At 45.4% G+C, this 22,049-nt stretch overlaps 1 protein-coding gene across 2 annotated transcripts in view; it reads left to right on the forward strand.

The window, feature by feature from the left end:
• The first annotated feature begins 11,079 nt into the window (after positions 1-11,079).
• Positions 11,080-22,049, forward strand: part of LRRC6 (leucine rich repeat containing 6) — a 71,005-nt gene continuing 60,035 nt past the window's right edge. For both annotated transcript variants that reach the window (XM_027560816.1, XM_027560817.1), the window contains exon 1: positions 11,080-11,208. In XM_027560816.1, the coding sequence (XP_027416617.1) occupies positions 11,199-11,208 (10 nt within the window). In that variant the 5' untranslated portion in view covers positions 11,080-11,198. The remainder of the gene's footprint in view (positions 11,209-22,049) is intronic.

Raw genomic sequence — 22,049 nt, forward strand, 5'->3', positions numbered from 1 at the left:
GCTAAGTTGGCATTCTTTGCCTCAATGCCACATTTCCCTACCAAGCTTTGATGAAGGTCTGATCATGTATTAAAAAATATCTATCCCGCAGTGATGGTTGTATCCCCTCCATCTGTCCCACGCTGGGTAAAATCTGCTACAGCTGTAAGCGACACCTGCTAGAGAACCAGACGGGGTACCTCGGGGGTTGGGGGTACAATTTAGCAGGTGGATGCTAAGAGCTGGCAAACACTCTACCAAAATTTTCTACCATCCTTTTGTAGCCTTAAAAGAAAGAAAAACAAAGAAAATGCAAGGCAGGATGAGAGATAAAGGCTGGTACCCCAGGATTTTGATTTTCAATGCAATTAGTGTGGTGAAGAGAGAGTGACCCGCCCACCACCCTAACCTGAATTGCACTAGCATATTTCTGTGTGGGTGAAACTGACATTCAGGCTGTAAATGATCTGCTGTGAGGGAGGTGGCGGAAGCTCTATGCCAGGGACTCCCTTTTTCTCCCCCCCACTTTTTTCAGGGAAAGGAAAAATCAAGGACCACATTCTAGATCTTTCCACCTTCCCCATTTCATTGTTTCTTCCTCTGCTGAGTCACATCCTTTGAAAATCAGCAAAATAGTTTATAGCACGATATTCCTGCTCTGGAGTCAGGCTGGACCTGGGGCTGAGTTCTGACCGGGCTGCTTACCTGTTATGTCACTTTGGACAAGGTGTTTAATCTTTCTAAGGCTGAATTTCCTCATCCATAAAACAGGATAAAGTATTATTTAATTCCTAGTATTTGTATGAGAAGTAAATGATTGCATGCCAGCAAGGCACTTAAAATTTGACACAGAGCTTAGGTACATGCCAAGCTCTTCCAAAGTGGGATCTGCCATTGTTAGCAACAGAAGTAGTAACATTAGTAGTTGGGGGGGTGGGTAACAGTTTTTCTGATTTCTGGGACCATGTGAGTTTTTCAGTTAGTAGATGAGATGGTATAAGAATCGGGTGAGATGTGGGCTGAAGCTTGGCCAAGGACATGTCAATCTGGCTGAATAAATGCTTCTTCCAATATTTAACACAAGGTGGAGTGATTATAAAGCCAATAAGCCTTAAATTTTTTTTTAATATTTATTTTTCTTTATTTGACTGTGCTGGGTCTTAGTTGCAGCATTCAGGATCTAGTACCCTGACCAGGGATCGAACCTGGCCCCACCTGCTTTGGAAGCAAGACTCTTAGCCTCTGGACCACCAGGGAAGCCCCAACAATTGGGTTTTGCAGTTAGACAGAGATAGGTTGGACTTGGCTACTGTCATTTATGACCTTGTGACGTTGGGCCTGTACTTCAGCTTCTCTGAACTCCAGCCGTAAAACAGATACGTTCACGTCTCATGGTTGTACAGTATAGGGGTGGGTGGTGGTGGTGGTATCACTTTAATGACAAAGAGGAGACAGAAGAGAAAATGAGCTTATATCTTGGCATGAGAAGGGATTCACTTTAAAAATAACCGGCTAAATTTTCTTCATTTTGTAAGCGCTTCACCCTCATTTCATTTAAATAAAAAAAGAGAAAATTCAAATATGCAAAAGAGAAAAGGCAACCCGGGATTCCTCAACCCAAAGACAGCCACCGCCAACATCTTGGTGTTCAGCCAAGAAAACTGTCTTGATGGCAAGGTTGATGAGACATGGAATCAGGCCCCCCAGAGAGGAGGACTTTGGACATGGAAGCAGCTACCATCTGGGGTCAGTCGTGCGGCCATTGCCCTGATGGAAGCAGGGAGCTCCAGCGATGACAGGCCCAGCCCCCTGCTGTGCTTTAGTGTAAGGGCCATGCCATCAGCTGTCACCCCGCAGGAAAGTTATCTCTCCCCTCCCCCAACATGGGGGGCCAAGATGGCCACATAATGGAAGTGAGTTTTGAAGAGCCTTTATCAAAAGGGAAGCAGGAATAAATGAAAATCTAGTGCATTTGGGACGCCACTGTGCCCTCACTCCCTTTCTCCCTCCCTGTTTTCAAATCTTAACCCCAGTGGCAGCTCTGAGCTCCACACAGCTCGGGGCTCACAGTTTAATGGGTGAGGCAGACACAGAGCCAGTGACATCATCAACCTGATGGGCAATAAGACAGAGGGGACTCCAGGTAGCCATGGGGACCTGAAGAGGGTGGGGTGCTCCCACCTCCGCCTGTATCATAGTCTCCCAGGTGTCCTCTACACCCCCTGCATAGCACTCAGTGGCGTAAGTCCAGCATCTGTCGTTCCTCATGAGTATAAGCTCCAGTAGTGCAGGGACCACTTCTTTCCCCAGTGCCCAGCCAGGGCGACTAGGGAGGTGCTCAGTGAATACTGGAAAGACAGATGCTGGTGAAAGAACACGTGTCCTAGGGGTGTCTATAGTGGGCACCAGCTGTCTTGTTCTGTCCAGTATCCCTTCTTCCCCCTGTCTGGTTCCTATAGCACCTTTCTTAGTCACCCCTACCCCAACCCATGGGTTTCACTGGGGCTGTAATCCCAAGCCCTGGAGGAGGTGGAGGTACAGGACACAGCTTGGCCAATCAGATTCTTTTTCTCCCAGGGACAGAGGTGATTAGAAGCAGGCTGTGAGAGAGCCTGGAAGGAGGGCTGCACTCATCCTGTGGCTGGGTCTCCCCACTCTGGTTGCCCAGTTCTTTCCTAGAGTCTCTGAGAAACCTCAGTGTTTTTCCAGTAGAGACTTCCTTTTAGCTGAAGTTAGTCCAAGTACATTCATCTTGCTTGGTAGAAAAAAAAACCTAGTATAGTCTTTTTTTCTTTAAAAATTTCAATTGAGATGAATTTCACAAATGTAAAATAAATCACATTAATCATCTTTCCGGCTCACTATCTTTCTACCTCCTTCATTGCTATCAGAGTCAAATTATATCAGTCCTGACAGTCTGTCTGTCTCCCATCTTCTATAATGTCATTTTTGTTCTTCTCCACCTGGGGTTCCAGGTGTACATACTCAGTCATGTCTGGCTCTTTGTGATCCCACGGACTGTAGCCCACCAGGTTCCTCTGTCCATGGGATTTCCCAGGCAAGAATACTGGAGTAGGTTTTCGATTCCTCCTCCAGCCGATCTTTCCAAACCAGGGATCAAACCCACGTGTCCTGTGTGTTCTGCATTGGCAGGCAGATTCTTTACCACTGAACCACCTGGTAAGGCCAAGATTCCTTGAGTTGTCATTACAGTCATTCATTTGCAGTTATTTATGTTCATTGTGCTTTCCTGGTAAAACTGCATCTTTGGTTATATCCAAGGCGACATCTGTTATGCATCTTTGCCCACACACTGAACATGACTTGAGAAAGACCATGCAACCAGGCCTTTCTTTAAATTCATGACCACAACCCTCAAAGTGTGCTTGGTGTTGCCTGGCAAGCACCATACCCCATCCTATGTACGGACTCTCCTACTCTATAGGTGACTATTTCATTCCTTGTCCTTTCCCTCAAATCTTTAGGATATCTTTCTGAGTCTCATTCTTAGCTGATGTCCTTGCTTCCTATTTTGCTGAGAAAATAGAAACAACTATGAAGACACAACTAACCATATCTATCCACCTACCAGCATCTGTTCCTGCTCTCTTCCTTCCTGTTCTCTGGATGGAAAGTCCTTGCTGCTATCTAAGACCAACTCACTGCTCATGCACTGAAACCCACCCCCTCTTATCTATTCATAGAAAAGGCTCCAGGAATTTTTCTCCCTTCTGCAGTAGCAGCCTTGATTATGCTGTCATAACTCCTGCCTTAATTAAGCCTTTGATTGACTCCACACCCCTTAAAACTCTCTTCTTCCATTTCTCTGCTCCTAGTAGTAGAACAATTCCTTAGTAGGCTTGTCTTCTGTACTTATTTGTCTCTAATTCACCTCCTCCAAGTCTTTCTTGAACTCAATCAAGATTTCACTCTAACCATCCATCATAGCAGCCCCTGTCAAAGCTGCAAGGACTTTCAATGTTGCTAAATCCAGTGTGGGTCTCATTTGACTTGAGCTATAGCAGCATTTCACATAGTCGCTCCCTCCTTCTCAAAGCACGTTTCTTACTTGGCTTTACCTCCTACCTCACTGGTTTTGTCTCTCCCATTGAGGCAGTCTGAGCACGGGTTGGAAGAGAATTTCCAGAGACAGATCATTTCAGAAGGCAGTGAATTTATTAAGAGCAAAGAGCAGAGATAATGTAGGCACTGTGAGCACAGGAGGGTGGCACCTCCTGACAGGCCAGGGAGAGCTGATGCTTTTCATGGGTTAGTAGCCAATTTTTATAACCTCAAGAGAGAGAAAATTTCTGCCAGAAGGTTGACGTTAGGTAATCGGTTAGGGTGCTATAGGGTGACTACTGAGGTGGGCATTCTTGCCTAATTTGGGGTCAAGAAGCTGGCTGGTGATGATCAGGGGGTCTTTTGGCAATGGTTGCAAAGGGGCTCAGTCAGCTTCGGAGTGACCTTGATTCTGGGCTCCGCTTCTGTGGCCTTAGTACCAGGCCTCGAACCTGTGGCCTTGGGGCAGGACTCCACAGCTCCTTTGCTAACTCTTCCACATACACCAACTTTCAAATTTTAGAATATCTTCGGCTTTGTCCTTGGACCTCTTCTCTGTCTAAACTCCTTTCCAGAGTGTCTCATCCATGCATGCGAGTGTAAGCACCTCTACAAACCGTGACCTCTCCAACTCTGTCTCCAGCTTGGAGCTCTGCTCCACATTCACATACTCAGTTGACCTCTCACAATTTCCACCCAGATGTCTAAAATACACCTCAATTTTAACATGTGCAAAACAGAGCTTCCGAATCCTACCTCCTCCAGATCTTCCCTATCCACTGACTTCACCATGTCAGTTCATGGTAATTCCATTTTTTGGCTTTCCCAATAAAAAGTCCAACAGTCCTCCTTGACTCCTATATTACTTTGCTGGGGTTGATGTAATGACGTGTCACAAACTAGGAGGCTTAAAGGACAGAAAAGTATCTTCTCAATTGTTCTGGAGGCTAGAAGTCCAAAATCAAATGTCAGTAGGCTTGGTTTCTTCTAAGGGCAGGGAGGGAAGGATCTGACCCTAGCTTGTAGACAGCCATCTCATCCTTGGGTCTTCACGTGGTTTCTATTTGTGTCTATGTCCATCATATTTGTAATAAAAGCCTTGCAAGGTCCTGCATGATTGTCAGCCTCCTTCCTGCCCCTTAGCCCTTGTTCTTTGCTCATCTGTTCCAACACGCCAGTCACCTTTCTCCACCCCTTTAGCAGGGCAGGATTCTCGCCATCTGAGAGCTTGACCTCTTCTCTCTCCCTGGGAAAAATCTTCCCTTAGTTCTTCATGTAACCGACTCCTTCTCATATTCAGGTCTCTTCCTAAATGTGACCTATGTGACTGCCCAAGTAGCCCTCCTCTGAACTCATTCCATCTTCCATTTTTCCTTCATAATCCACATTATCATATCAAAATGTCTTATGTAGTCTTTGTTTACTTGCTTACAGTCTGTCTTCCCCTATGTGTATATAATTTTCTGAATGGCCAAAACTTTTAAATCTCAGTCATCACTGTATCCCCAGCCCTAGGGATTCAGTACATGCTTGTTAAAAGATAAATAAATGAGTTAATGGGACCCTTTAATGCCCACCCAGATGAAAAATTTTTTCACCAACTACATAGTATTCTTGAAACAATTATTTGAGTACACACAGGCACGCACACACACACACACACAACACAAACACATTCAGGTAGGCAAAAGGAGACAGAGCAAATAAAAGATTATATTAAGATCAGAATTTGGAACAGACAGGGTCAGTCCTCTGTTCATGTAATCAAGGCCTTTGAACATATACTTTTCTCTAAGTTGAAATGGGAGGTTATGAATTCTAGAAGATTTTGTGGGCAAGGCCTCTTTCTGCCTTAGGACAAATGGTGCTTGTGTGATAAGGAAGGTGAGATCATTTCCAGCAGCTGCCACCCAACTTGCAAAGGGTTGACTGATATGACAAAGTCTTTTCAAAGAACATACATCAAAGGAGATGACTGACAGTGAAGTAAACATTTTAGAACTAGAGTAATTAGGAATATATTAGCAATTAAAATAAACTTATTATCATTAGCAAAATTGGCAGTTACTTGCAGTTTCCCCAGGGGCCTCATTTCAAGTTTATCTTTGTAGATTACATTAAGGGAGGATTAATGTTTTTTGGGATACAGTTTTAATTTTTGTGGATTTTGATTTTTTCATATCCCTGTCCATAGCTAATAGAGCTCAGTGGTTCTCAAATAAAAGTCTTATTCATCTTGGGACTTCTATAAGCTGAACCCAGGTGTGCTAACACAAACCTGAACAAAGCTGCTGCTTAGCCAGTTCTCAGAGAAAATTAAATAAGTGGATACAATTTTTTATTTTCCTCTTGTATACAATCTTTTAGGCCTTCACCCCTTGCTAGTGCATGTCTTCCAGAAGGTACTAGAAAATGACAGAATTCCTGAGCTTGAAGCAAATAAATAAACTAATCAGGGAAAAACTTTGGTCACCAGCCTTCTGAGATCAATGTTTCTTCCTTCTACGGACATATGTATTGATGGTTTGCACTCTTTGGATGGTAACAGAGGCAGGATTGAACCCTCTATCTTCTTTACCTTTTGGTTTCTGCTCATTATCCCAATTAGTGGAAGGGTATCTATTAGCATCATAATCATCAAAGTTGTATCAGTTAGGGTTCTTTGTTAACAGTAATGAAAACTGACCCTGGCAATAGAACAAAAGGGTAGTGTGGGTAACTCTGGCTTCTATATCAGGAAGCTGGCACCTTAAATTACCCTCCAACAAGATCCAGAGGAATAAATATGGAGACAAAACAAATGTCCACTTCAAACATAAGGTTATAAGTGACAGTTGGGAGCAAGATTCTACTCTGTGTTAGAGATGCTTTACTCAGAAGAATCTGGAAGACTTAATCTCCTCCCACTGAGGCTGGAGAGGGTCCAGAAACAACTAATGTCCATGGGGCACTGCAGGATGGAGCTGGGAGGCCGTGGGGAAAGATTGGGCTGGGGGCAAGTAAGGAAACATTTCAGGAGATCAGAAAGGGAGAGGGCATGCCGATGACCATCCAAGAGGGGCTGGCCTCATGGGAAATGAAGAAAATATTTTATTCTATCTTTCAGACCCTGAGCTCACTTGTGACCTGCCACTAGTAAGACTGTGCTCTTCATGGCAATGACTAGCTGAGTCTGAACCCTTTCCCATGGGTGCTGTAGGATGTAATAGAAGGATTACCCAAACAGCTGTATACTCATCTGCTCTGACAGTGAAGGATTTCAGTTTAATTAACGGGCTTTAAAGCACACATCAATGTTTTATACTGCTTTCCTTTTCAGGTGAGAATTAATTATTGGTCTAGTTAAGCAGAAAGAGAACTCACAGGTGTGGAATTTTAGACTCTGGAGACCACCTAATGGGGCCAAGGAAGGTGGGCTGATCTGGGCACAAAAAGAATGGACGGCACATAGTCTTGGAGTCAGGGGGAGACTTGAGCTCTGTGGTGTTTCGAACCCTACTTCTGGGAGTTTCCCATGGGCTGGGCCTCTAAGAGCAAACAGAATCAAATGCTGTTTTTTTGCCCAGGCTTCCCCGATGGCTCAGTGGTAAAGAATTCGCCTGCAATGCAGGAGATGAAGAGACACAGGTTCAGTCCCTGGGTCAGGAAAATCTCCTGGAAAAGGAAATGGCAACCCACTTCAGTATTCTTGCTTGGGAAATCCCATGGACAGAGGAGCCTGGGCGGCTACAGTCCATAGCGTTGCGAAGAGTCAGACATGACTGAGCATATGAGCAACACAGACAACCTATTGAATGGTCTCAGTTTGTATGAGATTAGTGCTCAAGGACACTGACACCTGCTTTAATGAGAAAAAAGCCTCAGAGGACTGAAGCTGCTCAAAAGGATGTTGAGAAACCACTGAGTCCAGATTCCTGCCTAAATGAGGCATCTCCTTCTACAGAATTCTGCACAGATCAATCAAACATATTCCAATCAAGTAATTGCAAATAACGAACTTCATTTATTTGGACACCATTAAACCATTCCAAAAACATGCAGTGGAAAGGACCTGTCCACCCTTTGAATCTAGGTGTGTTTCCCCCCACTTTGACCAATAGAGTACAAGGGAAGAGACTTGTGCATGTCCCACAGCAGTCGTGACCACCATTTCAGTTGTCTCCTGCTGTATGAAAATTACTCTCAAAGTTATCTCATGATTTTGTGGGTGAAGAATTGATGTAGGGATCAGCTGGATGATTCTCCTGTACCATGTGGCATTGATAGAGATCAGCCACTTAGTTACAGTTAGAGATGGATAAGGTCCGAGACAGCATCACTCAATATCTGCCATGTGAACAGGGAGAGCTGGAAGGCTGGGGCTTGGCGGGCAGAGGTACCTATTCTTGGCTTCTCAAGCATGGCGGCCTTGGGGTAGTCAGACTTCTTATGGGAAAGCTCAGGACTCCATAAGTCAGTGTTTGGCAAAGTGGAAGCTTCATGGACTTTTATGAACTAATTCTGCAAATCACACAGCACCTCTTTCTCTGTACCCGACTGGTTCAAGTGGGCAGAAGCATGTCCAGATTCAAGGTGAGGGACAGTGACACTGCCTTTCAATGGGAGGAATGTAGACTAATTTCTACCCATCCATGTATGCTTTATTGCTGAGTCATGTCCAACTCTTTGTGACCCCATGGACTGTAGATCTCCAGGATCCTCTGTCCAGGGGAATTTTTAGGTGAGAATACTGGAGTGGGTTGCCATTTCCTCCTCCAGGGGATCTTCCTGATTCAGAGAAAGAACCTGCGTCTCCTTTGTCTCCTGCATTGCAGGCAGATTCTTTACCTGCTGAGCCATTGGGAAAACCCAATTTCTATCCATGCATGTTTAAACCTTTCCATCCACCACTGGGAAATTCTGGATTAAAGAAGAAAGAAAGGAAGAACATGAAACTTTAAGTGCTGGTAAGCATGGATGATTGGTTTACTTGTTATAAAGCTGCAATGAGGAAATTCTTCAGAAGGAAAATTAATGCAAAGTTAATTAATGCAATGGAGCTGTAACCAAAGTATTTGTTACACATCATAAAAATACTGAATTATATAATAAGAACCCAATAACTTTCTAGGTCAGTGTCCTTGGAATTTAGCCAGCACAAAAGAAGTAGGAGGCCTGTTTTGCTGTTACCAGAATTTTTTAAAACTCTCTTTAAAATTTATTTCCACTTAAATATAGAATATGTTGCAGCAGTTTTCTCAGGAAGTCCCGCTCATCTTGCTACATTTCCAAGAGCCAAAGAAACAAGTCTATTTTGAATAATGGTTTGCATAAGCAGACACACACCAAGGCTTTTTAAACTACCACGTTCAGTTGGAATGAAATGAACTTGACTTCACTTGGAGCTGTCACACTGTGATTTATTTCCCAATTTCCCTTCCTATCAGTGGACTGTAACAATCAGAGCACACTGTACACCTGTCCTGCATGACCCATGGGTCCTCTGATTCTAAGAAACACAGTGTCTTGTGATGCTGGGTGGAGAAAGGACACAGAATAACCACCCCAGCCTGGCCCATAACAAATTATGAAGTAAATATTCCTGGTTTCCCCATTTTATCACCCACATCTCTTCTCTATTCCACCAGAATGTCAGTCTAAGACCTTCCTCTTATAAGAAGGATTTCTTACCCTAGATTTCTGTAAAAATGTCTCAAGATGAAGAAGTTATTTCAGAGAATGGGGCACCTTTCCTGGGTAGCCTGCTTGATCCCCTAAATACTGAGTCAGTTGTTTTTTTTTTTTTTTTAAGTGTCTTTCATTCACTTGAATTATTTCATTAAAGCTTCACAATGATCCTTGGAGGTTATTATCAGTACTCATCGAACAGGTGGAAATTAAGGTTAAGAAAGTTTAAGGTCACACCTCTGGGAAACGGGAGTGTGGGCCGATTCCAGTGTCAGTTCAGTTCAGTTCAGTCGCTCAGTCGTGTCCGACTCTTTGCAACACCATGAATCGCAGCACGCCAGGCCTCCCTGTCCATCACCAACTCCCGGACTTCATTCAGACTCACGTCCATCGAGTCAGTGATGCCATCTAGCCATCTCATCCTCTGTCGTCCCCTTCTCCTCCTGCCCCCAATCCCTCCCAGCATCAGGGTCTTTTCCAATGAGTCAACTCTTCGCATGAGGTGGCCAAAGCAGCTTTAGCATCATTCCTTCCAAAGAAATGCCAGGGCTGATCTCCTTCAGAATGGACTGGTTGGGTCTCCTTGCAGTCCAAGGGACTCTAAAGAGTCTTTTCCAACACCACAGTTCAAAAGTATCAATTCTTCGGCACTCAGCTTTCTTCACAGTCCAACTCTCACATCCATACATGACCACTGGAAAAACCATAGCCTTGACTAGACGGACCTTTGTTGGCAAAGTAATGTCTCTGCTTTTGAATATGCTATCTGGGTTGGTCATAACTTTCCTTCCAAGGAGCAAGCGTCTTTTAATTTCATGGCTGCAATCACCATCTGCAGTGATTTTGGAGCCCCCCAAAAATAAAGTCTGACACTGTTTCCACTGTTTCCCCATCTATTTCCCATGAAGTGATGGGACCAGATGCCATGATCTTAGTTTTCTAAATGTTGAGTTTTAAGCCAACTTTTTCACTCTCTTTCACCTTCAAGAGGCTTTTTAGTTCCTCTTCACTTTCTGCCATAAGGTAGTGTCATCTGCATATCTGAGGTTACTGATATTTCTCCCGGCAATCTTGATTCCAGATTCCAGTGTGGAAGGCCTTAAATCAAATACAAAGAGAAAAGAGCAAAGGACAGGCTAAGGGGACTCAGGAGGCAGCTCCCCTCAGGAAACAGAGTGTCCTGTGGTTCTGTGTTTAGTTTGGCCAGCTGATCTGTGGTCAGGGAAGCAGTTTACCGAGATGGAGGATGGGGCCGTGGAGGAGGACTAGGTCTGGGTTATGGGACACCCGGATCTTCTCTGGGGCAGACTCTCCTCCCAGCCCCTCCAGAGTCGGGAAACGCGGCCCCGCCTGGCCCCGCGCGGCCTCCGTAGAGTCCCCGTTGCCATGGTTCCCAGGTGCGGACGCGCGGAGGAGAGACTGCGAGGCGACTGGGGAGTCCTGGCGGGTCCTGGTGGAGCTTCCCGGGCCCGAGACCCTCGAGGGGCGACATGGGACGGAGTAAGCGCCCCCTCCAATCTTCCGCTCTCGATCGTCCCCATTCTAGGCATCGTCCCGGGCCTCTCGGGACTCTCGACGCCCCTTCTGCCCGCGGATCCTAACCCCTCCGGCCCTTGGCCTTCTGCAGACCCGGCTGGGGCAGGCCCTGCGCCGACTGGCTGGGCTGCTTGGCCCCGGCGAGACCCAGGTTCCCGATCTGTAAAGTGGGGCAGGCGTGGGGCTGGGGGAGAAAGGCATGGCACTTGATGGAAGGGCTCGTGGAAAGTCTAAGCGTCTTGGCGTCAGACACGCCCGGTTCGAGCCCGCGCGTTCCCTTGCCTGCAGCGTGGGCTAGTCGCTGTCTCTGAGCCCCACTGGGAGCAGTGTAGCCTCGTGGTTGAGGGACCCGACCCCATGGCCTTACCTCGTGCACCTTCCTGCCACCAGCTGTGAGACTTCCTCACCTCCAAAATGAAGGCAGTAATAGCATCTGTTTACAGTCAGTGTTGTAAATATGATTATGAATATACCAAGACACTGTGAAGTGGCAGAATTAGCAGTTACTTATATATATTTTAGATTGTACCAATTATTTCAGGCTGAACTATTCCAATACCGACACTATCTTTGACCTTTCCAAATTGCACTTTTATACAGTTACCCTGAATTTATCACTTGTTGTAGAAGTGTCATAGTGAATACTTCTAAATCAAGAGACTGTGGTAGATGGTGGGGTATTTTCCCTGGAAGAGCTGACAGTCTGGTGGTGGAAAGGGGATGGTGATTTTAAATGTTTACACTGTCCCAAATCTTGAGAGTGTTATTTCTTCTCCCTCTCCTTATCCTCATCCCATTGTTTTCTTTTTTGCTTATCAATATTTTTTACTTTTCCGTGGATTATCCTTTGCCCTCTGCCTTTGAATCCTGTCCACTTTCATTTGTTAAATCATTAACATATCAGACTCATACTGGAGTTCCTACCCTGTGGCTCAGACGGTAAAAAAAAACCTGCCTGCAATGTGGGAGACCTGGGTTTGATCCCTGGATCAGGAAGATTCCCTGGAGTAAGGAAATGGCAACCCACTCCTGTATCCTTGCCAGGAGAATTCCATGGACACAGGAGCCTGGCGGGCTGCAGTTCACGGGGTCACAAAGAGTCAGACGTGACTGAGCAACTAACACTGATACACCTCATGTCAGATGCTGCAGGTGCAGTGGTGAGCAAAAGAGGAGGGCCAGCCCTTTTGGAGCTTCTCCCTTTGAGGAAGAAAGCCAACGCTTATTTTAAAATATCAGTCACGATGGAATAAAAAACTAAGATACAAGCTCCTTGGCTTTTACTGCTCTTTCCACAGTTCTGAACTCTCTACATCAGAAGAAAAAACTTGAGCTTCCGAGAGAAGATGGTAATAAGGGCTTATGATCGTCATGTTCTTGCTGCCTTCTAGGGCAATGTTCTGAGTGGCATCTCTGTGTCAACTCCTTGAGTTCTCACAAAAATCTTGTGAGACAGACGCTACCTCCATTTTGCAGTTGAGGAATCTGAAGAACAGAGAGGTTAAGCAACCTGCCGATTGTCACACAGTCAGCAATGTATCTGGGATGTGAACCTGAACAGAGCTGGCTTTCTTTAATCTGTGTCTACACTGTCTCCTGAGAATAAGGGAAGGTCTGGTGAGGAAAAGAGAGGCCGTGGTGTGAGCTCTCATGTTGAAAGTCAAAGAAACTACTTTTAGTGTTGATGTCTGCCCAGAGAGAGCAAGATCAAGCCTGGGAGCAGTGAGTGGGGGAAAATGAAATAATTAGTGCCTCTCTGCACTGACCTCTCACTGCAGATTATGATTTAGAGAAAAAAGAACTCCTTTCTTAAAATTAATATTGAATTCATTTTGTATTGATACTACTGTGACTATCAAATTAGGGTGGCTAGTCTCTTGAGATGTGATCTGTGTATGCATTTGCCAGGGGAAGTTAAGTACCCTCAAAGCCGTAGGATGTTATTACTGGAAGGATGCTCAGTGGTCTCTAGTTCACACCATCTTTAAAACTATATAGATGGACTCCGTTATGCAGAAGGTTTAAGCATCTGGTCTCAAACTTTATACTTGTTATGTGATAAGTTAGCATTCAATTTGAGGTCCAGCTCAGTGGCTTTTCATAGTGTCCACATTTTCTTAAAGGCACGTAGAGGAAAAATCAATTTTATATTAATTCCTCTCAGTTCACCTTAAATAGGAAACTCCAGTTAGAATCATCCTCCTAATGCATTGCCTGTTATATTGTAGACTTCATCAGCTGCTTATAACAAATCCTTTAAATCGCGTTTCCTACTTTTAAGTCTTAATTCATTTGGTGGACAGTGTTGTTTACCATTAATTTCAAGCTCTCTCTATTTTTTTTTTTTTGACCACACCTAGCAGCATGTCCAGTACTCTTGCCTGGAAAATCCTGTGGACAGAGGAGCCTGGTGGGCTGAAGTCCATGGGGTCGCTAAGAGTCGGACACGACTGAGCGACTTCACTTTCACTTTTCACTTTCATGCATTAGAGAAGGAAATGGCAACCCACTCCAGTGTTCTTGCCTGGAGAATCCCAGGGACGGGGGAGCCTGGTGGGCTGCCATCTATGGGGTCGCACAGAGTCGGACACGACTGAATCGACTTGGCAGCAGCAGCAGCAGCAGAAGCATGTAGGCAGAGAAGGCAGTGGCACCCCACTCCAGTACTCTTGCCTGGAAAATCCCATGGATGGAGGAGCCTGGTGGGCTGCAGTCCATGGGGTCACAAAGAGTCGGACACGACTGAGCGACTTCACTTTCACTTTTCCCTTTCATGCATTGGAGAAGGAAATGGCAACCCATTCTAGTGTTCTTACCTGTAGAATCCCAGGGACGGGGGAGCCTTGTGGGCTGCTGTCTATGGGGTCGCACAGAGTTGGACACGACTGAAGCAACTTAGCAGCAGCAGCAGCATGTAGAATCTTAGTTTCCCAATCAGGGATTGAACCCAAGCCGCCTGCATTGGAAGTTCAGAGTCTTAAGCACTGGACTACCAGGGAAGTCCCAATTTCAAGCTGAGATATGTTGTTGATATCATATGGCTAGTTCATCACACACCTATGAATAATTGAGAAATGCTTTTTATAAACATTTTAGCTACACCAGAAAAAGCTTTTTGATGAAAGGATGCTTCCAAGAAAAGCATCCTTTAAAGAAATTGCATAGATTTACATCAGTCAATTCAGTTCAGTTGCTCAGTTGTGTCTGACTCTTTTCGACTCCATGGACTGCAGCATGCCAGGCCTCCCTTATCCGTCACCAACTCCCAGAATTTACTTAAACTCATGTCCACTGAGTTGGTGATGTCATCCAACCATCTCATCCTCTGTCATCCCCTTCTCCTCTCACCTTCAATCCTTCCCAGCATCAGGATCTTTTCAAATGAGTCAGTTCTTTGCATCAGGTGGCCAAAGTATTGGAGTTTCAGCTTCAACATCAGTCCTTCCAATGAATATTCAGGACTGATTTTCTGTAGGATGGACTGGTCAGATCTCCTTGCAGTCCAAGGGACTCTCAAGTCTTCTCCAACACCACAGTTCAAAAGCATCAATTCTTTGGCTTTACATACTAAGCACATAAAACAAAGTTTCAGAAATAAGAAAAAACAATTATGGATAAATAGAGGATTTTTAGTTTGTTTTATTTTTTATGGAGTGAGTGAAAATCCCTTAGTCATGTCCAACTCTTTGTGACCCCATGGACTATACAGTCCATGGAATTCTCCAGGCCAGAATTCTGGAATGGGTAGCCTTTCCCTTCTCCAGGAGATCTTACCAACCCAGGGATCAAACCCAGGTCTCCCACATTGCAGGCAGATTCTTTACCAGCTAAGCCATAAGGGAAGCCCAAGAATACTGGAGTGGGTAGCCTATCCTTTCTCCTGCAGATCTTCCCGACCCAGGAATCAAACTGGGGTCTCCTGTATTGCAGGTGGGTTCTTTACCAATTGAGCTATCAGAGAAGCCCTTATTTTTTATGGAAGACCTAATTTTCAGACTGAACTGTGTACTAAAGACTGTGCTGATTTGCTTAACTTTGTTTTTAACTTAATTTATTTGACAATATAATGCTTTACGGCTGGAACAGTTATTTCCTTTCTGTAATTATTCATTAATGTAACTGAAAGAGGAATGGTTTGGCACATGTTCTCTGCCTTAAGAAAATTAAAATAGTTTGACTATTATATTCATTTAAGTTTATATGAGTGGTCACAGTGAAATTGCTCAGACAGCGCACTTGAACATTGATGATTTAAACTTGTGCATAATTTGTCTTTATCCAGTCTTCCTTGGAGAGTGTTCCATAAGCCTGCTGAATGCTTTACCTGCATAGGATGCTTAATCCTCCCTGTAAGAGTCTGAAATAAGTACCACAGAAGCCCTCTTGAGACAGGCCATTGGAAAAGCTTGGTTAAAGTGCTTAGTCATAAATAGGAGGCATTTTAGGGCTTCTTTCTGCAGCGCTGATAGAGTAAGTGGTATTGGAGTTAACCTTCCTCTGTAAAGAACTGTGAAATTGGGCAAAATGAATAAGGTAGCTGTTTTCAGGACATAACTGTGCCCCTTGCGAGAAGGGAAATGCAAAAGTTGTGCCCCACTGTTACCCCAGTTTTCTGTCTAGAGGAACTTTCCTGCTGAGGTAAAGGGAGATAGAATTCAAGCAAACTTCTTGAGCTGGGGAGGCAGAAACTTCTGAGCTGCTGAAGTTGCTATAATCTGGGGGGCTTTCAGCTGAGAATCAGCAATAAAATGAGGAACTCAGTCCTATTACTGTAAGGAACCAAATTCTGCCAGCAACTCAAATAAGAAAACGGGTCCTCCCCTGGAACCTCCAGAAAGGAATGTAATCCCCCTGACACCCCAATATCAGGTAGGCGAGACCCATATCTGACTTCTGGCCTGCGGAACTGTCAACAGCTAAGTTTGTGGTAATGTGTTACTGCCACTGTAGGAAACCAACACAGCTGCTTGAAGGTTCTCGTGTGCTCATTCCAGCATCTTTGTCATCTTGGGATCTGTTTCTCAAAGAGGAAGCGGATATTTGGGACCTCTTTTCTTTCTTGCTATAGGCATTTAGTGCTATAAATCTCTTCGAAGTTATGTTTTAGCTGTACCCCACAGATTTTGATATACTGATTATTTTCTTCATATTATATTCTGTTCAAAATACTTTTTTTCCTTTCGACTTCTCAATGACAAGTTTAAAAAAACAACATTATTTTCCTGTATTTTGTCTTGGTTTTTAGTTATCATAGGCTGGAGGCTAAATCCTGTGCCTGTGACCCCAGCGTGTCTGGAACCTGAAGGCTCTGCTTTTCTAGTGATTTAGTCCCTGGCCTGGTTCTCAGCTCTCTCTGTCCTTCACTTTCAGGGAGAAAACCTCTTTATTTGCTACCAATATAGGAGTCTGGTGTTTACAATCAGCTTTTAATGTTCGGTTGTGACTCTCAGCCTTACCTTGTAAATTGTGTTTTCAGTGGTAGCCACCCCAACACAATCTTCCTTTAAGTTACAATTTCCCCTGTATTTCTCTAATGCCTGATTGCATCACTCTTATCCGTGTGTTCCCTTCCACTAGTATCCATGTTTGTTTCCCACCAAAATTCATAAGTTGAAACCTTGACCCTCAAGGTGATGTTATTAGGAGGTGAGGCCTTTGGGAGGTGATTAGGTCACGAGCACAGAATCCTCGTATTGGGCTGATGGTCCTTAGGAAAGAGGACCCAGGGACTGGCTCGCACCTTCCGCCATGTGAGGTTGCTGTCAGTGGGGACCAGGCGCAGAGTGCTCTGTGCAAGGCAGCGGCTGCTCTTGTGTACCACCTGCGGTGTCCACTCTTCCAGGCTGGGTTCCCCAGGAGTCAGACTTCTCAGTGGAGGCAAGTGTGCAGGAAGTGTATGAGGAGGTGTCATTGGACAAGAAAGCCAGGTCCAGCAGAGAGGGAAATCGGGTTGGGATGCATCTTAACAAAGGCGTTAGCTAACCAGCCTGGAGCTTGTGAAAGGAGCTCTGAACTTGGACCTCTGGTTTTTCCCAAGTTGGGTTGAGAGGGCTGGGCCTTTATAGCCCCATATCATTCAGGCTTTCCTGGGAGGAGGGGCATGATTTTGGTTGAGATGTCTCTGCAGCTGGGGTGACTTCAAAGAAGGTGGGCAGCTGAGGGCTGCCCTCCCAGCAGCAGGAAGTCATCTTCGGGCCGGAAGCGGGGAGCTGGGCCTCATGGCATCTGTCACGGCCTGTGGTGTGCTTTCCTTACTGGTACATTTGCCAAATGTCTACTTGCGTTTCAGGATTCAGCCCAGGCTTCTCCTCCATAATGCCCTGTTTGACCTTCTTCTGTCGCTCTGTAGCATGGGTCACTCTCTCCTCTGAACTCACAGTACTTTCTGGATCCTTCTGTCCTTGCCTTGTATAGTCTGTCCGTATTTGTAACTGTCAGTGCCCTAACTGTGTGGTGGGATCCCTGTGACCACCAACAATCAGATAACCCTGAGTCAGTGAGAAGAGGCAGGGCAAGTGACTGAGAAATCCTGTTTCTAAAAATTTCCATGGAAAACAAGAAAAGGAAAAAAGTTTAGATGCTACAAGATGAAATCTTTACCTATTTGTGACCCCGTCATTTGGGTTTCCCTGGTGGCTGAGTGATTTAAGAATCCACCTGCTAATGCAGGAGGTGGGTTCAGTCTCTGGGTCAGGAAGATCCCCTGGAGAAGGAAATGGCAACCCACTCCAGTATGCTGACCTGGGAAATCCCATGGACAGAGGAGCCTGTTGCACTACGTCCATGGATTTGCAAAGAGACACGACTGAGGGATTAAACAACAGCAACAACCCCTTTCTATGTATTTATGTTAAATCTCTGTTTCATGTATGTGTCCGCTGGTTTTTCAAGATGTTTAAAAATTCTGCAGAATCTGCTTTAAGCATACATTACTGATTTTTCTGTACCCTGGCAAGAAAGGGTGAGTTGTTTACAAAACATGATACAAAGCCTGAAGGACAAACACTGCATTGTTGGCTTTGTGAGCTTCTAGAACCTTGTTCTAGAAAAGCTCTGTCATAGCAAACACAGCGTGACAACCTCTGATATTCCTGAAAACCTCTCCTCCTGCCCTCTGCCCTGCCCACCCTGTAGGGTCTTTTCATGGATGCTCTCTCGAGGTATCGAGAACCCAGTCATATTAAGGAATTGAAAAGAAGCCTCTGCACGAGTTTCCATTAAACCTTTTTCTTTTAGTGAGATGAGTATGAATCTGTGGTTATAACTGTCAGTATCCTTCATCAACCGCTCATTCAGATATTGGTTACAGCCTTCTATAGGTGAGATACTTCTCCGTGTCTATCTGTTGCTGCTGCTAAGTCGCTTTAGTCGTGTCCGACTCTGTGCAACCCCATAGACCGCAGCCCACCAGGCTCCACCGTCCCTGGGATTCTCCAGGCAAGAACACTGGAGTGGGTTGCCATTTCCTTCTCCAATGCATGAAAGTGAAAAGTGAAAGTGAAGTCGCTCAGTAGTGTCTGACTCTAGCGACCCCATGGACTGCAGCCTACCAGGCTCCTCCATCCATGGGATTTTCTAGGCAAAAGTACTGGAATGGGGTGCCATTGCCTTCTCCGGTGTCTATCTGAGTCTTGTATTTTACTGTTTGAATTTTCCCCAAGAAGGAAATGAAAGCAATATGTTTTATATAGTAAGTGCCTTGGCATGTTCTCCTGTACCATATGATTATTGTTGTTCAGGCACTAAGTCGTATCCGACTCTTTGTGACCCCACGGACTGCAGCACACCAGGCTTCCCTGTCCTTCACTGTCTCCCAGAAATAGGCATTGTATTACCATCTGTCTTGAGATAGTCTTATGGGGATGCATTAATGCTTCCAAAGCCTTTTTAAGTGCCTCAAGTGATTTATTCATAAATGCAGGGCTGTGTTATTTGGAGTAGGGCTTTCTAAAGGTACACAATACTGCTTGGAGTTAAAGAATGTTTGGTCTAAACTGTACATAAAACTGCAAAATGTTTTCTCCTTTAAAAGTCTGAAGCACTATAATCTCCATGCACCAGGTAGATACTCTGACACATTGCTTCTCGGGGACCCTGGTTTTTGTACTGATGTTTGCCATTACAGGTGAGGCAGTATTGTGGAACAATTTCCTGAGCACTCTGAAACAGTATGCTGCACAGTGGTTTGCTTAATGTAGAGGAGTTCAGAAAAGGGCCTCTGGGAAACTCCAGACCTTCACAGTTCTACCTTCCTTTGTGATTTTCCATTTTCTTTTAATCTATCCTAGTTGTGTATAAGTGTTGCCGTTGGGCAAAACTACTCAGTATGCTGAATGAACCTTAGCCCCCCCTCTCCCATGTGTGTGTGTGTGTGTGTGTGTGTGTGTGTGTGTATCAATTTGTTATTTATGCCAACTCCTCCACCCCTCCACACCGCTTTCAACTAGGAGTGATTTTTATCTTCTTAATTCTCATGATTAGGAGGTCTACATAATTCCTTCCTAATATCTACATGCCTCTGAAAGGGAGGATTTGATAATTGCACACAAATGATCCCTTTAACACACATAATAGCGTAATGAAAAGGATCTCTTAGATTTTTAAGACACGGGCAGCAAGAGAACACAGGAAGGACATTCGACATCAGTGGGAACTCAGTCAGCAGTTGGAGGGACCAGCAAGTCTCCAGGGTTGGACAGATCAGAAAAGCCTGCACAACTGTAGAGCAGGAGAAACCTGTGACACCTTTCATATTCCCAAGAGGCAGCACGTGGCCTGTGCAGATGCTGGTGTAGCTGCCTCAGGCCGGAGACCAGGCGAGGCTTCTCCAGATGCAATCAGAATGCCCTGCACACATTCACCTTAACCATATCCTTGGATGACAGCTCTTGCAGGGTTCGAGTTAGGCTGTCTTCAAGCTGGGTACCCAACCAAGCCTTCAGCCAGGGCAACTGGGGAACTGGGGCAGGAATATAAGTGGAGGCACATGTATCAAGTTATACATCAAACTGCTAAATAAAACGCATCTTCTTTCCTTGACGAGTATACCTTCATAACAACCCAGAACGCCACATTCAGTATATGTTTCCCAAGCTCATTGGATTCTGTGCCAGCTCCCTTGCCCACACCTCCCTCCTCTTGCCATCCCTGGCTCTAGCCTGGTCCTTCCTGCTGACATATGAGGGCAGACACTCCAGCCAACACTTCCAAGCCATCCATGTCCCCAGAAAGCAGCCACTCCTCGGACACCTCTGGGTGAAGGAGTGCGTGCCCGACGGTGTGGCCTGCAGAAGCAGCCAGTGTGGGACTTGGAGGCAGAGGATTTCCTTGCTCCGCCCGGGGGCAGTGGTCTGCAGGGGAGGGCACGGGCTCTGGAAGGGCTCATCCTCCTGGCCCATTGACTCCAGGTCTAGTGGACGCAAGGCCTCAAAGTCCACTTCCTGCCCCATGGATTTGTGTCATTTGAGTCACATACACACCGTTAGTCATCAAGGGTCTGTCTGCATCATCACAGTGCGTCACTCCCATGTTTCATCAAGTTAGCTGACGTAACATTGGTAGTGTCATCCCAACCCCTTAACCCACGTTGCATCCTTGTAAAGAGCATTCTTAGACATCAACTGCAGAGGCAGGTAATACGGTTGACTTTACACAGCAGCTTTGATGTGTCCTCAACTTGGCTGTCCCCAGCTGATTCCAGCTGTTAGAACCAACTTTGGTAGTGGGAGGTGGGAAGAGTAGTTTTAATTCCCTTCTCTTAAAAATTTGGTTTTCAGAACATGTATTGTCTTTCTTTTCCTTGACTAGAGCAGTCTTTTTAAGCCAGTTTAATGAGAGCAGTGGTGTCCAGAGATGGCAGAGTGCAGCCCGCGGTAGGGATCCCAGAGAGCAGGGCTGCGGAGGCTGCCCCTTTAGCCTCCTACTTGCCTCTCTGGCCTGCCCCCTCCCAGGACCTAGCTTGCAGCCAGCTCTGCTGTTGCATGCTCAATCGCTCAGTCATGTCCAACTCTTTGCAACCCAGTGGACTATACCCCACCAGGCTCCTCTATCCATGGGATTTCCTAGGCAAGAATACTGGAGTGGGTTGCCATTTCCTTCTCCAGGGGATCTTCCCAACCCAAGGATCGGACCTATGTCTCCTGTTTGGCAGACGAGTTCTTTACCACTGTGCCACCTGGGAAACGAATCTCTCAGCCTCTGCATTGCCCTGGTCTTTCTTCCAAAGAACGGTCATTACACGCACCCCACCTCTCACCACTGGATGTAGCAGGGGGTTCAGCTAACTGCACGCAAATGATGGAGTTCGTACATGTTTTCACATTGTTTAAAAAAGGCAGACTTCACCTGTAAGGATGTGACGCAGAAGAGGGGCACCTGGAGAGCTCTGTCTCCACTAGAGGAGCTTGTACGTTCAGGAAGCTTGAGGCTTTTTGAGAGGCTCTTTTTTGCTCACGCTTGGGGCAGTGGAGCATGGTGGTTCAGAGCACACCATCACTTGGCTCCAGCACTTACTATAATAGCTGGGCCCTGGCAAGTTACTTAAACTCTCTGAGCCTCAAGTCGTCATCTAACAAATGTAAATAACAATGGTCCCTACTCACATGTTCATACACACGAAGCATTTAGGACAACTCTTGGCACCCTGTAAATGGCAAGAGGAGAAGCTTTATTATCCTGTGGGATGGATGTGATTATTTCCACATTCCACCTAAAATGTAAGGGTTCAAATGGATTCATAGTTTTTTTTAATAGCACTGGAAAGTACAAGTATTCTCTATTGTGATTGCCTCCTTGTTTTTATTATA

Source organism: Bos indicus x Bos taurus, chromosome 14, assembly GCF_003369695.1.
Source record: "Bos indicus x Bos taurus breed Angus x Brahman F1 hybrid chromosome 14, Bos_hybrid_MaternalHap_v2.0, whole genome shotgun sequence".
NCBI lineage: Eukaryota > Metazoa > Chordata > Mammalia > Artiodactyla > Bovidae > Bos > Bos indicus x Bos taurus.